The sequence below is a fragment of the Phacochoerus africanus genome, chromosome 9 (assembly GCF_016906955.1).
Source record: "Phacochoerus africanus isolate WHEZ1 chromosome 9, ROS_Pafr_v1, whole genome shotgun sequence".
Lineage (NCBI taxonomy): Eukaryota > Metazoa > Chordata > Mammalia > Artiodactyla > Suidae > Phacochoerus > Phacochoerus africanus.
In genome coordinates this window covers 115,871,296-115,892,723 of record NC_062552.1, presented here as the reverse complement: position 1 = coordinate 115,892,723, position 21,428 = coordinate 115,871,296, and the positions used below count along the sequence as shown (strand labels likewise).

The following is a 21,428-nucleotide window of genomic DNA, read 5'->3' as shown; positions in this document are numbered from 1 at the left end:
CCTCAGGCTGTTTCATGTATCCAAGTAAAACCTTCAAAACAAAACAAACGAAAAACTTGATTCTCTCCCCAAACAGATAGTCAGAAGGCAAATGACAGAAACCAAACTAAAACTGATTTGTGCAAAGAAGGGAAAGTTATTGGCTCGTGAAACAGAGAATTCAAGGGACGAATGCACCTGGCTTCCAGACAGGACTGGATTTAGTGCCAAACAGATGTCTGTCGGACTCTGTCTTTTCAACATTTGGGTCTGATTTCCTCTATATTAGCTTCCTTTTCGGTGGGTTTTCTGCAGTTGTCAGTAAGAGTAGCCACCAGGTGTATGTGCAATCAGTTTAGCAATCCCCTCAGGGATAAAGTACGTCTTTCCCAGGGGCTCCAGCAAGTCTCAGGGCCAGCTGTTAACCTCACTTGGATCATGTGTTCATTCCCGACCCATCTTTGTGACTCTATATCAGGCCTGGGACATGAGTTCATCATTGGAATGAAGTCAGCCTGATCGGATTAAATTACCCCCAAGGATATTCACTGAACTATTACCAGTTTTATTCCAGGTTGAGGCGGGGAGGGAAGAAGTAATCTAAAGAGAAAAAAGGAATAAGTCTATATTAATTGCCCACATATTATGATAATTATGGTATCCTGAAAACCTGAAGATTTGTATGAAACCTCAAAAGGTTCATTCAATATAATTCCTTAGATTAAAATTCAAATGACTTATTGTCCATTCCTTTTTTTTCTTTTTAGGGCTGCACCTGCGGCATATGAAGTTCCCAGGCTAGAGGTCGAGTCGGAGCTATAACCACCAGCCTACACCACAGCTCATGGCAACGCCAGATCCCCGATGCACTGAGTGAGACCAAGGATGGAACCTGCATCCTCATGGATGCTAGTTGGATTCGTTTCCGTTGCACCACAATGGGAACTCCCATTCCATTTTTAAAAGGCTTTTTTTGTTTAGCAGTTTTATTGAAATATAATTTACATGGCATAAAATTCACCCATGTAAAGTGTACAATTCAGTGGCCTTTAGTGTATTCACAGGGTTGAGCATCCATCAACACAATCTATTCTAGAACATTTTAATGCACAGATCATAGGTTTTATTACTGGTCTTTTAAAATGTAGGAAGGTCTTCCTTTTGGCTCCACAATAATTTGAGGGAATCTTCCTATAACAAAGACCTCTCAAACTCTTGCATGTAATTCTTATCTAACACACATGTTCAGCCTCATATTCTTGGAAGCTTCTCTCTTAGGACCAATTTTTCAAAAGCTATATTTTTGTGGCTTTGTTCTTACTGCTTATTGCTGCTATCAGGATTCTGGGAAGATTCCTCAAGCCTTCAGCTGAAGAAGAATAAATATTGGCCCATTTTAACTGTGATGAAAGACCAACATCTCCTGGTAGCCTCAGAAAGACGGTCCATAGATCACAACATGTTCTACTAACAGATGCTGATCATGTGAAATTTCTCTTCTTTTTATTTCTTTTTTGTGTTTTGTTCAAAAAGTATATTCTTATTTCCTGTCCTCTTTCTATGACTTTTTTTTTTTGTCTTTTTAGGGCTGTACCCATGGCATATGGAGGTTGCCAGGTTAGGGGTCGAATCGGAGCTACAGCTGCCAGCCTGCACCACAGCCACAGCAACTCAGGATCCAAACCACATCTGTGACCAACACCACAGCTCACAGCAATGCCGGATCCTTAACCCACTGAGCAAGGCAAGGGATCAAACCTGCAGCCTCATGGATGCTAGTCAGATTCATTTCTGCTGAGCCACAACGGGCACTCCTCTATGACCTTTTATTTTGTTGACTTACAGTTTTTCTCTCTTTATTTGTCCCACATTCCTGAGTTATCAAACCTTGAAAATTTCTAACAGGTTTTTCTATTGTGTATCTTCAGTCTATATATTGCCTGAATGATATTTTTATTTATGTAGGTTGACTATATCAAAGGAAAACTGTGGTATAATGAAAGATGTTTTGCTAACAGAGAACATTTTGAAGGTAAATTTTAAAGAACTATTAATGTGTTTTTTTCGACATAGATAACATATGTAGATTAGATAAAATGAAATAAAAATAGAATAAAATCTAAAAATATGTTTGTTTTATATAAGTTAATGGCCTAAAACTGGTGGGAAAAATTAATTTAAACTAATAGGCATACCCTGTTATATGTGCAAGAAAATCATATTTGAGCATACTTAATGATACATTTAAAAATATAGATGCTGCTTATAATTCCTATACCTTTATATTTTATAGTCGATTATATTACCATCACCTTTGAGAGAAACAGGACCCTAAGTGAGGTATGGTATTAAATATTTTAAAAGCTAAGAAATTTTACGGTGCATGGCTTCATTAATGAACTGTAATTAATCTAAGAAATGGCCATTCTGCAGACCAAAAAGCTTAACAATCACTCTTTGCTCCCAGTTGTGCTTCTGCTTGGATTTAAAGGTAATTACCTACTCGTGTTGAATCTAGATTCACACAGTGGCTCCAGAAAAGCAATTCATGCAAGAAAGGGATGGTTTGCAATGTTTTCTGGACTCATATCTCCCAGAAGAGAAGCATAGACATTAAAGATGTATCATTATTGTTTGTGGTCAGTCCTGACACTGCAATGCTTCATTAGTTTATAGCCTGCAAGACCTCAGTAGGACTTTTATAGTTCAAAAACGGCATTGACTTTTCATTTCTCTTCTGTGCAGGCAAGCTCTTGTTTTTATAGCAAAGAACCATTTCTTGAATGGCTACCTTGCTTACCTTCCATTTCAAAAAGAATGAAAACTATCCCTTCAACTGTGATAACATTTCTTATTGACCAAGAACAAAGTTCTGGCATCTACCTCTTCCAGAACCAGGTAGGCCTCAGCCCGGAAGTGATTACCCTTGACACTGCAATAATGCACATTTACGTAGCAAACCTTATTTCCAAGTTCCTGTTATCTTTGGCAGTAGAACTTGGTAAAATTGGCTACAGCAAAATTATTTATGGTTAATAATATAGTTTGATACTTTGGGGATTTCTTACCTCTAATTGTCATTCAGTTTGATGAAAACAGAAAATATAGTCCTGTTTGTTCAGTGATTCTTCCTTGCTTATTCTCCAGGAGTATATAAGCTGAGCTTGGTCTATATGAATGTAAGTCTCATAAAATGGTTAGTTTAAATGAGCAAAAGGTGGAACTAGCCCTACTCTCATGATTTCAGGGGAGACAAAAGTAATATTTCCTTACACTCTAATGTTCAGTTTAGGGGGCCCTGCAAATTAAGCTGGCAAAAAAGAACAGATAAACAGGAGAAAAGAAAACAGTTTATTTATGCGTGGCAGTATACATACATGTGGATGAAAGTTGGTGATGAATAATTCAAAAAGGTAGTTCAAAGCTGGAGGTTATATACCATCTTAATAGTTTGGGGGTGTTGAGTGAGAAAGGCACTTAAGGGAAAACAAATGGAGAGATAATGTGTTTACAGAAGAACAAAGGGGATATGAAAGTTTGTGATAATATTTGTTTATACAAGTATGAGTGGTCTTTCCGCCTCCTTCAGGACAGTAAAACTCCCTGGAGAAGGGACTTGGAGTAGGTTTTCGTTCGCATTCGCCCCTTCTGGGAGTAGATCTGCTCTGAAGAGGAATTAATGGCAGCCTTATATGCCAACACTGCTGCTTTTAGTCAGACAAGGGAAGGCTTTTTTTCTGCATCTGCTGCACCTCAGATATCTTCAGCTTAAAATAATTGGTATACCAGAGTGCCGTATCTTAGGGTACATAGTCTGATCCCCTTCAAAACCATCATCTGACAGATTGGGAGTGAGGTCAGCTGGAGTGTGGCATCCACACTTTTAAAAAGTCACTTGGCATCATAGTTACGAGCACGGGTGTTAGAATCTGTCGAGTTCAGTAATGCCTCTATGACACATCTCCCCAGGACATTTCTTATAAAACCTTGGACAAATAATTTAAACTCCTTAACTTCACGTGCAACATCTATAAGATGGATGTATCTCGTAGGGGGAAGCAAAGTAAAAAGCTATCCGTAGTAACTAATCCTTCCAATTCTACATGGTGTTAACGGTTGTGTCCCCAACTTAGTCAAAATACAGGTAACAGGAAAACTCTAAAATTATAGCACATTCTAGTACTGTTGATGGAAAAATTCTTATGATTTGTTCATGCTTTGTTTATCTCTTCCTAGAAAAATACCACTGCCTCTGTGAGGGTCTTTAGAAACAACAAACCAAGATTAATACAAAAATTTCCCCTTTTCTCATTTCCTTCGTCATTCTCTTCTCCTGTTGGAATGGTGTTCCACCCACGAAGCCATTTTCTGTATGCCTATGGTAATCAGGTGTGTGCCATGAAAGCTCGCCCTCTAGTGTGGGTGTGAATGATTCGCTTGGTCTACGCTGAGTGGTTACACCTCAAGTAAAGAGCAGGGTCGCTCTGACGGTCGGGGAGGTGGAAAGCCTCATGAAGAGAGGAGAGAACTGAGGAATTAGTGACAGGAAATGCAAACATGCATTTTGCAAAGTTTGGCTGAAAAGTAGAGGAGGGAAATGTTTGAAGGAGGAAGAATGTCAAGAAGAGGAGGGATATGGGGAGTTCCCGTTGTGGCGCAGTGGTTAACGAATCCGACTAGGAACCATGAGGTTGTGGGTTCCACCCCTGGCCTTGCTCAGTGGGTTAAGGACCCGGCGTTGCCCTGAGCTGTGGTGTAGGTTGCTGATGCAGCTCAGATCCTGCGTTGCTGTGGCTCTGGCGTAGGCCGGTGGCTACGGCTGCGATTCGACCCCTAGCCTGGGAACCTCCATATGCTGCGGAAAGTGGCCCTAGAAAAGACAAGAAAAAAAAAAAAAGAGGAGGGATTATGGTATGTGCTTTGGGAATTACTTGGTGGAGAGGAAAAAATTGATGATGCAGGGAGGAGAGAGAAGAAATTGCTAAAGTGACATTTCTAAAGAGGTGAAAGGAGATGAGCTCTATGAGCCAGTGGAAAGGTTGGCCTTAGGAGCACAGATAAGTGTTCTATAGTAAAAGGAGGAAGGAATGCTTGGGGGTTCAAAAGCTGGTAGGTGGGTAGCTATGGTAATGGAAATTGTGGGAATTTGTCTTCTATTTTCTCAACAAAAATCAAAGTTATTATTTATGAGTGAAGACGGAGGAGGAATGTTGAGAGGTTGGGAAAAGAGAGAAAGGAGTAAAATAATTGCCTAGGAGGATGGGAAAATGAACTGACTGAGAGAATGAAGTATGGTTGCTTGAGCTTTGTACTCATGAATTCAGCATGTGCTCCAGTTGAGCATTATTACATGTTTTCAATGGTGGGGGTATAGACATAGTGGAACAGTCAGGGGGTTGTATTTAGCTACAGTTGGAGTTCTACCAAGAAACTGTTAACAAGCAAAAAAGTGTACAGGTGGGGAATGCAAGATGACAAAGAAAAATTAAGAAATCAAAGGCATGAATATTTAAAAGTAAACTCTCTTTAAAGATATTTGTCCATGAAGAAAATCCAAAAGATACATACCAAATAGTAAAACGGAAGAGTCAAACAAGGTGGGAGGTAAAGTCGATTTCATTTCTGCACACAATCAACAATACATTTGAAAACATAATTTGAAACATTGCTTACAGTAGCCAAAACAAAACAGAAACACACAAAAACTGTGAAGTACCTAAGAAGAAATCTAAGAAAAGATATCCAAGAAAATTATCAACTTTACTGAAGGACATTAAAAACTTTATGAAGACATGGACATAAACATGCTTATGGATAAGAAAATGACTTATCAATTCTTCCTTAATCTGTAGATCTAATACAACTATATAAAAATCCCATCATTTTTTTGTGGAGTTTGACTCTAAAGTATATAATGTCAATTATACCTCAGTAAAAAAAAAATTTAGGGAATGCAAAAAAAAGTATACATGGAAAAACAGAAGACTAAGAGTAACTAAGACACTTCTGAGGAAGAATAAGGGGGAAAGATTTGCACTATCAGATACTAATATTTTTTAAAAGTTGTAGTAATTGTGATAATGTGGAGAACTCTAAAGATTCTACAAAGAAAAATCTTATTAGAAGTAATAAAGGAATTCAGCACAGAAGTCTCATTTCAATACTGGTAATTGCTGTCCACCATATCCAAAGGCACCCAACACTTGATCCTTTTATGAACAAGGAGGACCTAGTTGGGAGATAATGGAATAACTTTGTTCTTTTGTACATTCATGATGTACACACTGTCTAGAACCGAAGACTGCCACATGTACTGTCACACAAATTCTACGAAGGAAATAGAGGGTTGACTAAGCAGGTGAGTAGGTACGTGTGTGTGTGTTTGATGGATGTGGGAATATGGGAAAAATCATGCTATGTGACTTTTCTCATATAGGAAGACCAGGCTGATAGGTAATTGCTGGCTTTTACATAGTGGCTCTTTATTCCCTTAGGTATGGCTTTCAGTTGATGGTGGCAACACTTTTGAATTATTAGCTGACTTTCATGATGACATCATAAAGAATGTTTATCATAGTTTTTATACTTCGGATATTACTTTTGTTTCCCAAAGTGGGAAGGTTTACTCCACAAAGGCAGGTGAGGAATTCACTTTTATTGGTATAAGTTCTGAACGTGAGCCAGGGATTAGAAGATGAATTGCTGTATTAATCACAATCCTAAAGTCTCAGGCCTATGGGGGTGATGGATTTTTTTAAACTTTTGTTGTTATAAAATAAACATAACAGAATTTACCATCTAAACAATATTTATTTATTTATTTAGTCTTTTTGCCTTTTCTAGGGCCACTCCCGCGGCATATGGAGGTTCCCAGGCTAGGGATCGAATCGGAGCTGTAGCCGCCAGCCTACGCCAGAGACACAGCAAGGAGGGATCAGAGCCGCATCTGCGACTTACACCACACCTCGTGGCAGTGCCAGATCCTTAACCCACTAAGCAAGGCCAGGGATGGAACCCACAACCTCATGGCTCCTAGTCAGATTCGTTAACCACTGCGCCACAACGGGAACTCCCTAAACAATTTTTAAATGTAGAGTTCATTAGTATTAAATATGCACAAATATTCTGCCACCGTCACTATCATCCATCTTCATAACTCTTTTCATCTTGAAACTCTGCATTCTATAAACAATAAATCCCCACTCCCCTTCTCCTCACAGCCCCTCATAATGCCCATTTTGCTATCTGTCTCAATGATTTAGACTACCTTGGTACTTGATATAAATGGAATCATATAAGAGTTCCTATCATGGCTCAGTGGTTAACGAACTCGACTAGCATCCATAAGGACATGGGTTTGATCCCTGGCCTCGCTCAGTGGGTTAAGGATCCGGTGTTGCCATGAGCTGTGCTGTAGGTCACAGATGCAGCTTGGATCCCCTTTGCTATGGCTATGGCATAGGCTGGAGGCTACAGCTCCATTTAGACCCCTAGCCTGGGAACCTCCATATGCCATAGGTGCAGCCCTAAAAAGACAAAAAGACAAAAAAAAATTTTAATTAAAAAAAATAAATAGAATCACATAGTATTGTCCTTTTGTGACTAGATTATTTCAGTTAGCATAATATCCTCAAGGTTCACCCTTGTAGTAGCATATGTCAGAATTTTCTTCCTTCCTTTCTTCCTTCCTTCCTTCCTTTCTTCCTTCCTTCCTTCCTTCCTTCCTTCCTTCCTTCCTTCCTTCCTTCCTTCCTTCCTTCCTTCCTTCCTTCCTTCCTTTCTTTCTTTCTTTCTTTCTTTCTTTCTTTCTTTCTTTCTTTTTCTTCTTTTTGCCATTTCTTGGGCTGCTCCCGCGGCACATGGAGGTTCCCAGGCTAGGGGTCTAATTGGAGCTGTAGCCGCTGGCCTACCCCAGAGCCACAGCAACGCGGGATCCGAGCCGCATCTGTGACCTACACCACAGCTCAGGGCAACGCCGGATCCTTAACCCACTGAGCAAGGCCAGGGATCGAACCCACAACCTCATGGTTCCTAGTTGGATTCGTTAACCACTGCACCATGATGGGAACTCCAGAATTTTCTTTATTTTTAAAGCTGAATAATATCAGTTACATGGTATATATAATGGTTTGCTTATCCATTTAGCCATCAGTAGACACTTGAGTTGCCTCCATGTTTTAGCTGTTGTGAATGGTGTTGCTACAAACATGGATATATAGATATATCTTGGAGACCCTGCCTTTTTTTTTTTTTTTGCTTTTTTATGGCACACCTGTGGCATATGGAAGTTCCCAGGCTAGGGGTCAGATCGGATCTATAGCTGCCAGCCTATGCCAGTGCAGGATCCGAGCCATATCTGTGACCTACACACAGCTCACAGCAATGCTGGATCCCCAACCCACTAAGCAAGGCCAGGGCTCAAACCCTCATCCTCAGGGATACTAGTCAGATTCATTTCTACTGTGCCGCAAAGGGAACTCCCTCTTATTTCTTTCTTTTTTTTTTTTTTTTTTGACTATTTGCTATGGCTAGAACTTCTAGTACCATATTGACTAGAAATGATAAGAGTGGGCTTCCTTAACCTTGTTCCTGATCTTGGACAAAAGCTTTAAGTCTTTCACCATTGAGTATGATGTTCACTGTAGGTTCCTCATATGATTTTCATTATGTTCAGGTAGTTTTCTTCTATGTCTAGTCTATTAAGTGTTTTTATCATGAAAATATGTTGAATTTTGCCAGATGTTTTGTATCAGTTGAGATGGTGTTGTGACTTTTTTTCCCTTTCATTCTGTTAATGTAGTATATTACATTGATCAGTTTCCAGATATTGAACTATCTTTGGTTTCCAGGAATAAACCATACTTAATCCTGGTGTATACTCCTTTTAATGTGCTAGTTGAATTCAGTTTGTTAGTATTTTGTTGAGGATTTTTGTATCAGTATTCATCGAGGATATTGGTCTATCGCTTTATTTTTTTGCAGATGTCCTTGACTTTGGTATCAGGATAACACTGACCTCATGAAATGAGTCCAGAAATGTTCCCTCCTTTTCAATTTTTTGGAAAAGTTTGAGGAGGATCAGTATTACTTCTTTAAATGTTTTGTAAAGTTCGCCAGTAAAGCCATCAGCTCCAGGGCATTCTTTGTTGAGGTAATTTTTATTACTAATTCAGTCTCCTCACTAGTTTTTGGTCTATTGAAGATTTTCTAGTTTCTTCATGATTTAGTCTTGTAGTTTCTAGGAATTTTTTCCTGTTATCTAGCTTATGTAATTTGTTGTTATACAGCTGTTTATAGTACTCTTTTATAATCCTTTCTACTTCCCTAGAAGTAGTAGTAATGTCCCTAATTTCATTTCTGATTTTAATATCAAATTACTAAATTACTTCTTTTTTCTCATTTCATCTAGGTAAAGGTTTATTGATCTTTTCAAAGAACCAACTTTTTCTCTATTGTTTTTCTATTCTCTATTCTGTTTTCTCTGCCCTAATCTTTATTACTTCCTTCCTTCTGCTAGCTTTTAGTTTACCTTGTTCTTTATTTTCTAGTTCCTTAAGTTTTAAAATTAAATTGTTGATTTGAGAAATCTCTTGGTTTTTGTTTTGTTTTAATTAATTTTAGTTGAGGCATAATTGATGTATAACATTATATTAGTTTCAGGTGTACAACATAATGAAATAATATTTGTGTACATTGTGAAATGATCACAGTAAGTCTAGTTGACATCCATCACTATAAATAGTTACAAATTTTTTTTCTTGTGAAGGGAATTTTAGGGTCTACTCTCTCAGCAACTTTCTTTTTTAATTTTTTAAAAATAAATTTATTGGAGTGTAGGTCATTTACAATGTTGGGATAGTTTGAGATGTATAGCAAAGTGAATCAGCCATACATATATATCCATTCTTTTTCAGATTCTTCTCCCGTACAGGCTAATACAGAGTATCAAATACATTTCTGGGAGCTACACTGTAGGTACTTGTTACCAATCAATTTTTTAAATTTTTTTATTTTTTATGATTTTTATTTGAGCAACTTTCAGATATATAACATTAAGTCACCATACTGTACTTTACAGGCATATGTCATTTTATTGTGCTTCATTTTATTACACTTCCTAGATATTGCTTTTTTTTTTTTTTAACAAATCAAAGGTTTTTGGTGACCCTCTGTTGTCAGATAATGGTTAGCATTTTTAGTGATAAAATACTAAAAATTTAAATCAAGTTATGTACTTTGCTTTTAAGACATAATGCTATTGAACCTTTAATAGACAACAGTCTAGCATAAATATGACTTTAATGTACACTTGGAAAACAAAAAATTCACATGACTTGCTTTATTACAGTATTTATTGTGGTGGTCTAGAAATAAATTTGCAGTATCTCCAAGTTATTCTGGTACATCTCCATGACTTATTTATTTTATAATTAGAAGTTTGTCCTTTTTGCCTCCCTTTACTCATTTCTTCCTTATTTTTTAATATAAATATTTATTTCAGTAAACTTCCCCCTTAGCCCTACTTTCATTTCATCCTATAGATTTTGGTATGTTGTGTTTTCATTTTCATTTGTTTTTAAATATTTTACAATTTCCCTTGTGATTTCTACTTTGGTGGATTGATGGGTTTAAATGTGCTTTGTTTAGTTTTCACAATTTTTTGAATTTTCCAGTTTTCTTTGTCATTGATTTTTAACCTTATCTCCTTGTGGTCAAAAAAGATACTTTGATATTTATCTTTTTAAATCTGTTGAAACTTAATTTGTGGCATAACACATGGTCTATCCTGGAAGAGGTACCATATGCACTTGAGAAGTGTATGTACTGCTGATGGGTAGAATGTTCTGTATCTGCCTATTAGGTCAAGTTGGCTTACTGCACTGTGTAAGTACTTGATATGCTTACCTGTCTTCTGTCTGGTGTTCTACCTATAACTGCGAGTGAGGTGTTGAAGTCTCCAGCTATTGTTGTTTCAACTGTTGTCGAAAAATTATGTCATTATACATTGTGTTCCCCCAAACATAAACTAGCAATTCTTTCAAAAGCACTGGTCTCCTAAATTATGTAGAAAATGAGATTTGGAGTCTCACCAGGAATAAAAGGAGGAATGTCAGTTGTTATCTCTTCCGGCCAACACTTGGGATTGTTAGTCTTTTAAATAGTAAGCCATTATGGTGAGAATCTACTGGTATCTCCTTGAAGATTTAGTTTGTGTGAGTAATAATGTTGAGCACATTTTCATGTGTTCATTGACCAATTTTAATATCTTGCTTGTGAATTATCTCTTTGAGTCTTTTTAATCATGTTTTTTTTATTGGGTTGACTTTTTCTTTTTTTCCTTTTTTTTTGTTTGTTTGTTTTGTTTTTGTTTTTGTTTTTTTGGTCTTTTTGCCTTTTCTAGGGCCACTCCCACAGCATATGGAGGTTCCCAGGCTAGAAGTCGAATCGGAGCTGTAGCTGCTGGCCTATGCCAGAGCCACAGCAATGTGGGATCCAAGCCATGTCTGTGACCTACACCACAGCTCATGGCAATGCTGGATCCTTAACCCACTGAACGAGGCCAGGGATCGAACCTGCAACCTCATGGATGCTAGTCAGATTCATTAACCACTGAGCCACGGCGGGAACTCCATTGGATTGACTTTTTCTGTGAGTTTTAATGTATTATGGATAGGAGTCCTTTTTAGTCCATTTAGTCCACTTGGAAATATGACTTGGTAACATCTTTTCCCAACAGGTGGATTATTTTTATCCACTTCATGGTCTATTTTGATGAATCAAATTTTTATTTTTAAAAGTTCAGTTTCTCAATCCTTTTTGATTAGTGCTTCTTATATCCTGTTCAAGAAATCTTTGCCTATCCCAAACTTATGCAGATATCCTCCTGTTTTCTTCTAGATTAATTGTTTCAGATTTCTTGCCTAGATCTATGTACAATTTCTAATTTTGTGTGTGATGTGAGGTTACATTCTTTTTCCACATACAGCTCTCAGGTTCTCTGCTCTAGCCCTAGGTTGGATATTCAAAGTCATACTTTTTTTTTGGTAAGCTCCCAAATACATCCATAAATCATCCTACTCCATAATCTTTGTAAAAACCACGATTGTTATAGTAATCAAAGAAAGCCACCCCATCTGGTCACCTAAAGTCTTGCTCTCCATAGGCCTCCTCCATCCCATGCTATTAGCTTGGAGGAATTGTTGCCCTCGCTTGGTATGGATTGCCAGTGTCACAATATCTAGCAGAAGCCATCTCTGCATGCATCAAGTAGGTGAGCAGGAGTTCTCACTGTGGCTCAGCCGACTAGTATCCATGAGGACGCGGGTTCGATCCCTGGCCTCACTCAGTGGGTTAAGTTCTGGCGTGGCTGTGGCTGTGGTGGAGGCCAGCAGCTGCATCTCCACTTCTACCCTTAGCCTGGGAATTTACACATGCTATGGGTGTGCCCCCCCCCCAAAAAAAAGACAAAAAATATAGATGAGCAGCTCAGTTTCAGAATCCTGCCTTGATATTCTGTTTTCTAGGGACAGTGCTGGCAAAAATACTGTACCAGTAATCATACTGGCAGGAAACATAATCCCACTCAAATGTGTCCCCTGTAGAGCCTATTTGTAGAATGGTGGACTAGTTAGAGGGACCAAGAGAAATATTAAAATATTCAGAGACTAGCAATGGAAGAAGGCCATACAGTTCCTTTGGCTAAAGGAGTAATGCAGGTAGAGAGAGAGAGATTGATTTCTCCTTCCCTTGTTCTTATCTCGTGTTAATGCCATTTGTTGGCCAAACCCAAACAGAAGCCAGCTGGAAACAGCACAAGTATTACAATTCACAGGAGTCAGCCTTTCAGTGTACTGAACAGGGAAGAGAAAGTCTGGGAATAGATCTGGAGGAAGGGGCCAATAAAAAATAAATAGCACATAATATGAAGCAAACATCAAAACAGACTAAGCAAGATTACTTCGGAAACAGTAAAAATAATTGTTAACACCTAAGAAAACTAAACTAAACTGGTGATATAAATTATAAACAATGATAAGTTATAGGTATAAACTGTGGAAACATGGAGAATTAATAAATGAGTAGAAGGAATAAAAAATGACAAATATAAATGTTGAAGATTGAGAAACTGAAAATTATAGGAATTTCCAGTGATGAACAGAAGTTGTGGCTCTGTGTTTCTCTGTTTTCTCTACACTTACTGGCACGTCGTAGCTCTAATATAAATGAATGGATGAATAAAGGAAACCAAAATTGATAATAAGATGTTAATTTTTAAAAAATCTTTATCAAAGTATAGTTGATTTATATTATGTTTCAGAGGTACAGCATAGTGATTCAGTATTTTCACAGCTTATACTCCATTAAAATAATTTATTACAAGATAATGGTTATAATTTCTTGAGCTATACAATATATCCTTATTGCTTATCTGTTTTATACCTAGTAGTTTGTATCTCTTAATCCTATAAGAGATTGGATTATTGGATTATTAAGGAGAATTGCCTTTCTCCTATTCCCTCTCGCCTTTGGTAACCATTAGTTTGTTTTTAGTATCTGTGAGTCTGCTTCTGTTTTGCATATACATTCATTTGTATTATTTTTTAGATTCACATGTAAGTGTTGTCATACAGTATTTGTCTTTCTCTGATTTATTTCACTAAGCATTGTATTCTCTAAGTCCATCGACATTGCCATAAATGGCAGAATTTCATTCTTCTTTATGGCTGAGTAATATTCTGTTGTATATAGAATCCTTTCTCTTTATCCATTTGTCTGTAGATGGGCATTTGGGTTGCTTCTGTATTTTGGCTATTATAAATAATGCTACGAACTTTGGGGGCATGTATCTTTTTGATTTAGTGTTTTCTTTTTTTCTGGATATATATCCAGGAATAGAATTGCTGGATCATGTGGTAGTTCTATTTTTAGTTAGTTTTGTTGATGTTGTTTCAGTTTTTTGAGGAACCCCCCCCCCATACTGTTTTGCATAGTGACTGCAAGGAGGTCAATTTTTTAAACTAAATAAAAACCAATAATGGAAGCAAAAACACTTCTGAATTATTTGAGCTAGAAAATGTGAATCATTTTAAAGGCATAACAAAATCAAGTCAGCACTGGACTTTTCTGCTGCAACAATGAATGTCACATATTCTTGTAAAGAATATTCCCCAAGAATTCTGGAGTTCCCATCGTGGCTCAGTGGTTAACAAATCCACCCAGGAACCTTGAGTTTGCGGGTTCAATCCCTGGCCTCGCTGGGTGGGCCAAAGATCCGGCGTTGCTGTGAGCTGTGGTGTAGGTCACAGACTCGGCTGGGATCTAGCATTGCTGTGGCTGTGGTGCAGTCTGGCAGTTACAGCTCCAGTTAGACCCCTAGCCTGGGAAGGTCCATATGCCATGGGTGTATCCCTAGAAAAGACAAAAATCAAAAAAAAAAAAGAATATTACCTAAGAATTTGGAGCGAACTCAACTGTTGCCGAAGTGTAAAACCAACAGAAGAATGTTGTAAACACTATATTTCATCAGACCTGAGACTCATTGATTGTAAAATGCGCTTTATTCTATTAACACAAAGAAAGAAAAACTCTTGCATTTGAACTTCGACATGGTGTTTTAACAGTGGTTGCGGTGATGCCTGGATAACACTGACATTATTTCCCCAGCTTGCTGTGTGATAAGACAAACATTTCACATTTTTCTCAGTAGTAAAACATAGTGCAATTTGTGCTTGTGGTTTTCTTCCTTCCTTAGGTCCTATAAAATGCTTTGTGGTTGTTCTGCAAGAAAATGTGGCTTTGTGGCAGTGCTTCCAGCGATACATACGCCCTGATTTATTTTCCTCTCTTGTTACACCTACAGTAATTTTGTCTCAATGCCAAATTATAATGTAATATTTTAAGGCATTTTAAGCAACATTAAAACTCAGTACGTATTGGAAGTTCCTGGATGGCACAGAGGTTTAAGGATCTGGTCAACTGTGGTGAGGGTTTGATCCCTGGCCTGGGAACTTCCACATGCCATGGATGTGGCCAAAACGAAAAACAAAACAAAACAAAACAAAACCTCAACATGTATCATACTAGTGTTTCAGGAAACTCCAAGTGATGACAATATAGAGTGGAGACAAAGTACATGCATGTGTAACCGATTGACAACTATGGTGTTACTGTCACCTAGTGGACAATGGTTGTAAGACACATCAATTATAAAACATCTTCATTTCCTAGGTGTAAAAATGTGAAAAAGTGTATCTTACATGTATAGATGAAATATGGCATATTGGATCTTAGCAATTCTAATGGTTACTTTTATATTTCCACTTGACTGGGCCAAGGGGGTGTCCAAATAAAACATTTCTGAGTGTGTCTGAGAAGGTGTTTTGGATGAGGTTAGCGTTTGAATCCATGGACTCAGTAAAGTAGACGGCCCTTCCCAGGGTGGGTGAGCATCATCCAGTCCCTTGAGGCCTCAGTAGAATGAAAAGGTGGAAGAAAGAGGAATTCATCCTTTTTGCTTCCTACTAGCCTGCTTGACCTGGGACTCTGGTTGTCTCCTGTCCTGGAACTGGGATTATATCAATACCCCCCACCCCCGCCCCAGTTCTCAGGCCTTTGGGATCTCATTGGGAACTCCACCTTCAGCTCCCCTGGTCTTAGGCCTTTGATTCTCCATCTTATAGACAACAGATCACATAGCACTTCTCAGCCTCCATAATTGCATGAGCTAAGTTCCTCAAATAAATCGATGGATGGATGGGTGGATGGATGGATGAATGGATGGATGGATGGATGGATGGATGGATGGAGGAGATAGGTTTGTCTAGCGGTGAGAAGTGGCCTAAGATACAAGAGAAATGCAAGACACCAAATTTGGTTTAACATATTAATCCTAGTCTAACTAATGACCCAGGGGTCTCTTCTGATAATTCCCCGTGCCTTCTGGAGGGTTATTTTCTCACTGCCTTCTGCCTATTCAGGAGTCTGATTTCAATATTAGGAAGAGAACCACTGCTAGGAGGAGCTAACGTTTTTTTGTCTAGAATTCATAAACGTCTCCTCGCTCTGTCTGTCCTTCACCTATGTCAGCAAACAGGTTCTGCAACTGAAATGGAGCCTGAAAAAGACTTTCCAGAGACTCACCAAAGACCAGCATGTATTTTGCTAATTCTGGAACCTCAGAGCCCTTCTCTCACCTCTTAGTTTAGTTTTTAAATTTTTTATTGAAATATAGTTGATGTACAATGTTGTGGTAGTTTTGGGTGTACGACAAAGTGATTCATTTTATGTATATTCTTTTTTAGAGTCTTTTCCACTATAGGTTATTACAAGATATTGAGTATAGTTCCTTGTGCTCTACAGTGGGTCCTGTTACTTGTCTATTTTATGTATATAGTAGTATGTATATTTTAATCTCAAACTCCTAATTTATCCCTCCCTCTTTCTCCTTTGGTAACCATAAGTTTTTTTTTTTTCTGTATCTGTGAGTCTATTTCTGTCTTGTAAAAAGTTCATTTGTATCATTTTTTAGGTTCTGCATATAAGTGATATCCTATGATATTTGGCTTTCTCTACCTGATTTACTTCACTGAGTATGATAATCTCTAGGTCCACCCATGTTGCTACAAATGGCCTTATTTCATTCTTTTTTATAGCTGAGTCATATTCCACTGCCCTACCTCTTAGTTTAAATGAAGTTTTTGTAATATATAGTTTAAAAGTTCTCTAATTGTATAATATCACTATTGAGAGACTGTTTCTTTCCTAATAGGATTAGGAAGATATACTGAAATCGGATCCATCTCTGATCAGATTTTCACATTATACTATGACCACATGGGATTCATACATAAACTGACTCCAGATCATTTTGAAGCTAGTGGGTCATTTGGTGCCTTTGGAAATTCTAAAGGTATTTTTGGACAGGTCAGTGATACCATGCATTAAAACAATTTGCCTTGTTTTAAGAAAAGATGCCATATTCTATATACAGAGATATGGGAAAATGGGAAAATATTTTCCTTGTGACAAACTCTTATTTATGCTCTTTGCTCTACTTAACTAAAGGGAAAACCTCCATATATAAGGGAAGATCTCCAAAATCTGTCAGGTCTCATACAGGGTTATATAGATTTAACTCTCCCCAGGATCTTTTCTTTTGCTTTTGCTTTTTAAAAAATATTTATTTATTTATTTATTTATTTATTTATTTATTTATTTTTTCTCTTTAGGGCCACAGCTGTGGCATATGGAAATTCCCAGGCTCAGGGTCAAATCAGAGCTGCAGCTGGTGGCCTACACTACAGCCACAGCAACACCAGATTCAAGCCATGTCTGTAAACCACGCCACAGCTAGTGGCGATGCTGGATCCTTAACCCACTGAGCAAGGCCAGGGATCAAACCTGTATCCTCATGGATACTCGTTGGGTTCATTTCTGCTGAGCCACAATGGAGCTCCCAGGATATTTTCATGTAAGTGTCTTCACAGCAATCCACCAGATATGCTAAGTTAGATCCAACCCAAGCTCATGGTGGGTTTGACACTCCACCTCTCAAGATTGACCTTTAAGAAACATGAGATCTTTTTTTCCCCACTGTTTTACCTTTCTTCTTTCCTATTAACCCTGTCCCCTTGCTTCTCCCTTTTCTAATGCTAACAGAGAAAGAAGTCATCATCTACTTCACAAATGATATCATAATTAGATTTTCCTAATAATTTCAATGGATAATGTGCCATTTGTGAAGGTACATATACCTATGAACTCATTATAGGACACAAAATTGTGATAATTAATTCTCATCAATACATCAGCAAAGAATTGGACAGATTTTTTTTAAAGTGGGATTTAATAAAACCCGCCCTTTGGCTTAAAAGAATTAGAATGAAAGATGACTCTAGTGTTAATAGAAATTACCAGGCCAAGACTGTGGTCCAGAAGATGATGTTATAACTTCCCTGTCTGTCTGAGATATTTGTAGACAGTAAAGTGGAGCTTTTTAGGGACAATAAGATGCCATCACATGACTCCCGGTGTATTTGTTTGCCATTCTGTTGTGTGAATCTGCATAGACTTAAAATCAAGCCACATGATCAGGAGTGTAGCACTAACCAAAATAGCAGTTACCTCAATTTGCTTCACTAACTTCACAAGTGTTGGGAAATGTCTTGGATTTCCCATTGTGAGTCGGGCTCAGTGAGTTCTGAACCCGACTAAGTATCCATGAGGATGTGGGTTTGATTCCTGGCCCCGCTCAGTGAGTTAAAGATCTTGCATTGCTGTGACTATGGCTTAGGCCAGAAGCCACAGCTCCCAATTCATCCCCTAGCCTGGGAACGTCCATATGCTGCAGATGTAGCCCTAAAAAGCAAGCAAGCAACCAAGCAAGCCAAGCAAGAAAGGAAAGGAAAGGAAGGAAGGAAGGAAGGAAGGGAAGGAAGGAAGGAAGGAAGGAAGGAAGGAAGAGGAAGGAAGGACAGGAAGGAAGGAAAGAAGAGAAGAAGGAAGAAGAAGAAAGAAAAGAAGAAGAAAAGAAAGAAAGAAAGAAAGAAAGAAAGAAAGAAAGAAAGAAAGAAAGAAAGAAAGAAAAGAAAGAAAGAAGAAAGAAAGAAAATGTCTTAGTTTTTTCATGTGAAAGGTTAAATTATTATTAAAATGAAAAGCCAATGATGGGAACTTCCCACTGTGGCTCACAGGGTTAAGAACCAACATAGTTTCCATGAGGATGCAGGTTCAATCCCTGGCCTTGCTCTGTTGGTTAAGGATCCAGCATTGCTGCAAGCTGTGGCATAGGTATCAGATGCAGCTCAGATCCAGTGTTGCCATGGCTGTGGCATAGGCCAAAGGCTGCAGCTTCAATTCCACTCCTGGCCCAGGAACTTCCATGTGCCGCAGGTGCAGCCATATAAATAAAAATGAAGCCAATAGGGGTTTTTATACCCAAGGTGAGTGATTTCAAGGAGATCATGCTCCATATGATCACCTCCTTCTCTCAAAACAAACTACATGCATCCTCTCTGGATGCAAATAACCCCTAGACCTTCTGTGTCTCTGACAACAGGCCAAGCAATGTCCTGAGCACTTAATCTTTATAGCAGTTATTTATCTTCATTTTACCTATAAGGAAAGTGAGGCACAGGAAGGCTAAATAATTCACCCCAAATCACACAGACCACTAGTTAATGGAATCAGGCAGCAGGTTCCAGGGCCTGTTCTTTAGTCACTGTGCTGCCTTTCCCTGGACTTGTATGTTGTTCTTATGGGATGTTCTTGCCGCTCCCAGGCTAGACTGTCGTGCACAATTCTGAAAGCATTGACAATCATTTTCAAGAGTCCTTAAGCCATCTGTTCAGTCCCACATGTATTCTCCTGGCATCTGTTTCCCACTTTCTCCCCTTCTCGGTGGGCTCCCAAATTTGAGACCAGGGGAAAAGCCATGACAGAAAATGGATCTTGAAGGCACTATCCGATGGCTGTGCCCCCAACCAGCCTGCATTATCTCCCACCCCATCCTCATGTCACAAGCCACAAGGTCAACTCCCACACCCCATTGGGACTGGTCCCCACCTGTCTTCTCACCCATACAAGTTCCCAAGCTGGACAAGGTCAGGATCAGAGAAGGATGTGTTGAGAGGAAGAACTTCAGGTCTGGATTCTGGGCCAAAGGTGTTGACAGTGGCAAGGGAAAGCCTTGCGGAGCAGAAGTGAGCAGGGACTGTGCCACTAGCGTTGGGGACTCAGACTGCAGCTGTGCATAGTCACCAGCCTGAGATGAGGTTGGGGGAGCAGCTCTCAAGTGGATGAGAGGTGCTCCTAGCCCCTTCCTTACAGAAAACGCCAAATAGGAGCCAAGTTCTAGAATGTGCACGTGCAGACTCCTCCCCCTGAACACAAGCCAAGACACTCGAGTCTTCACTGCAACCCTCTGCACAGGAAATGTCAACTGAGTTTCTGTCCTCGGCATTTCTTTCCCTCCTCAACAGAAAAATGTGTGTTCCCTTGAGCCCGTGCATGGATATTTAGGCAGAATGTGTTGAAATACTCCTCCTGTTGATAAACAAAACTGTGTTTTTATGTAAACTGGAAGCAAAGTTGTTATTCACCCTTTGCCGTGATGGAAATAGAAAATCATTTGGGAGTTCCCGTTGCGGCACAGCAGAAACAAATTCGACTAGTATCCATGAGGACGTGGGTTCGATCTCTGGCCTCGCTCAGTGGGTTCAGGATCCAGCATTATTGTGAGCTGTGGTGTAGGTTGCAGACACGGCTCAGATCCTGTGTGGCAGTGACTGTTTTGTAGGCTGGTGGCTACAGCTCTGATTCAACCCCAAGCATGAGAACTTCCATAGGCCACGAGTGTGACCCTAAAAAGCAAAAAAAAAAAAAAAAATTAAATTGTTTACATTTAAATACAATGTTTCATTTTTACATTTTACATTTAAATATAATCTTTTCTTTTTTCATATTCCAGGCTCCTGACATGGGCTTTGAGACAGCCCTTGCTCCGCAGCATATCACCTTAAATGAAATGATCTTTTATGCATATGTGCCTGAGAATGAACCTCAGGGAAGTATCTACACCAAGAAATTCAACGAGATTCACTTTGGAAAAGTGATACACTCCAGGTAGGTACTGATTAACGTCATATTTTTACTTAGATGGTCTAAATTCTAAATTTTGAGCCTACCTTTTGGGAATAATTTTCTTAGTCAAAGAGAGTCTCTTTCTGACATCTCAGAAGGCCAAGTACATCTATGGACTCCAATGTGCCTTGGTACAAAGTCGCAGTTTTAGAAACACGGGGCAAGGTATATCAGCACAAAGAAAGGAGTGTTTGTCATCTTGAGTATCAACAGCCCCTGAGCCGCACTGGGTCCACGGAGCTCACTCACATGGCAGTTGTGTGTGTATCCTAAAGACAAGCACATTTAACGGAGAGGCCATCCTGCAAAAAGACTGTGTGTCAGGGTATGCAGAGTTCCCAAGAACTCTTACTTCAGAGACATTGGCCAGAGCCAATGACTCTTAAAGCTACCTTTAGGCCCAAAAGCTTTTTTTATTTTTATTTATTTATTTATTTATTGTCTTTTTGCCTTTTCTAGGGCTGCTCCTGTGGCATATGGAGTTCCCAGGCTAAGGGTCTAATCAGAGCTATAGCCACTGGCCTGTGCCAGAGCCACAGCAACACAGGAACCGAGCTGCATCTGCAGCCTACACCACAGCTCACGGCAACGCCGGATCCTTAACCCACTGAGCAAGGCCAGGGATCAAACCTGCAACCTCATGGTTCCTAGTCAGATTCGTTAACCACTGAGCCACGACAGGAACTCCCTAAAAGCTTTTCTTTGAAAGATAATATGAATTCTATAACCAACCCCCAAAATATATCAACCAAAATAGGAACAGTTTCAGATTACCAGAAACTCGCCCATCTCCAAAGGAGTGGGCCTTC

At 39.0% G+C, this 21,428-nt stretch overlaps 1 protein-coding gene across 1 annotated transcript in view; it reads left to right on the top strand.

The window, feature by feature from the left end:
• CATSPERB (cation channel sperm associated auxiliary subunit beta) overlaps nt 1–21,428 on the top strand; it is a 91,903-nt gene that overhangs the window by 35,180 nt on the left and 35,295 nt on the right. The window contains exons 10-16 of the mRNA XM_047796398.1: nt 1,945–2,011; nt 2,273–2,319; nt 2,725–2,895; nt 4,216–4,368; nt 6,474–6,618; nt 16,748–16,902; nt 20,447–20,601. Of these exons, the coding sequence (XP_047652354.1) occupies nt 1,945–2,011; nt 2,273–2,319; nt 2,725–2,895; nt 4,216–4,368; nt 6,474–6,618; nt 16,748–16,902; nt 20,447–20,601 (893 nt within the window). The remainder of the gene's footprint in view (nt 1–1,944; nt 2,012–2,272; nt 2,320–2,724; nt 2,896–4,215; nt 4,369–6,473; nt 6,619–16,747; nt 16,903–20,446; nt 20,602–21,428) is intronic.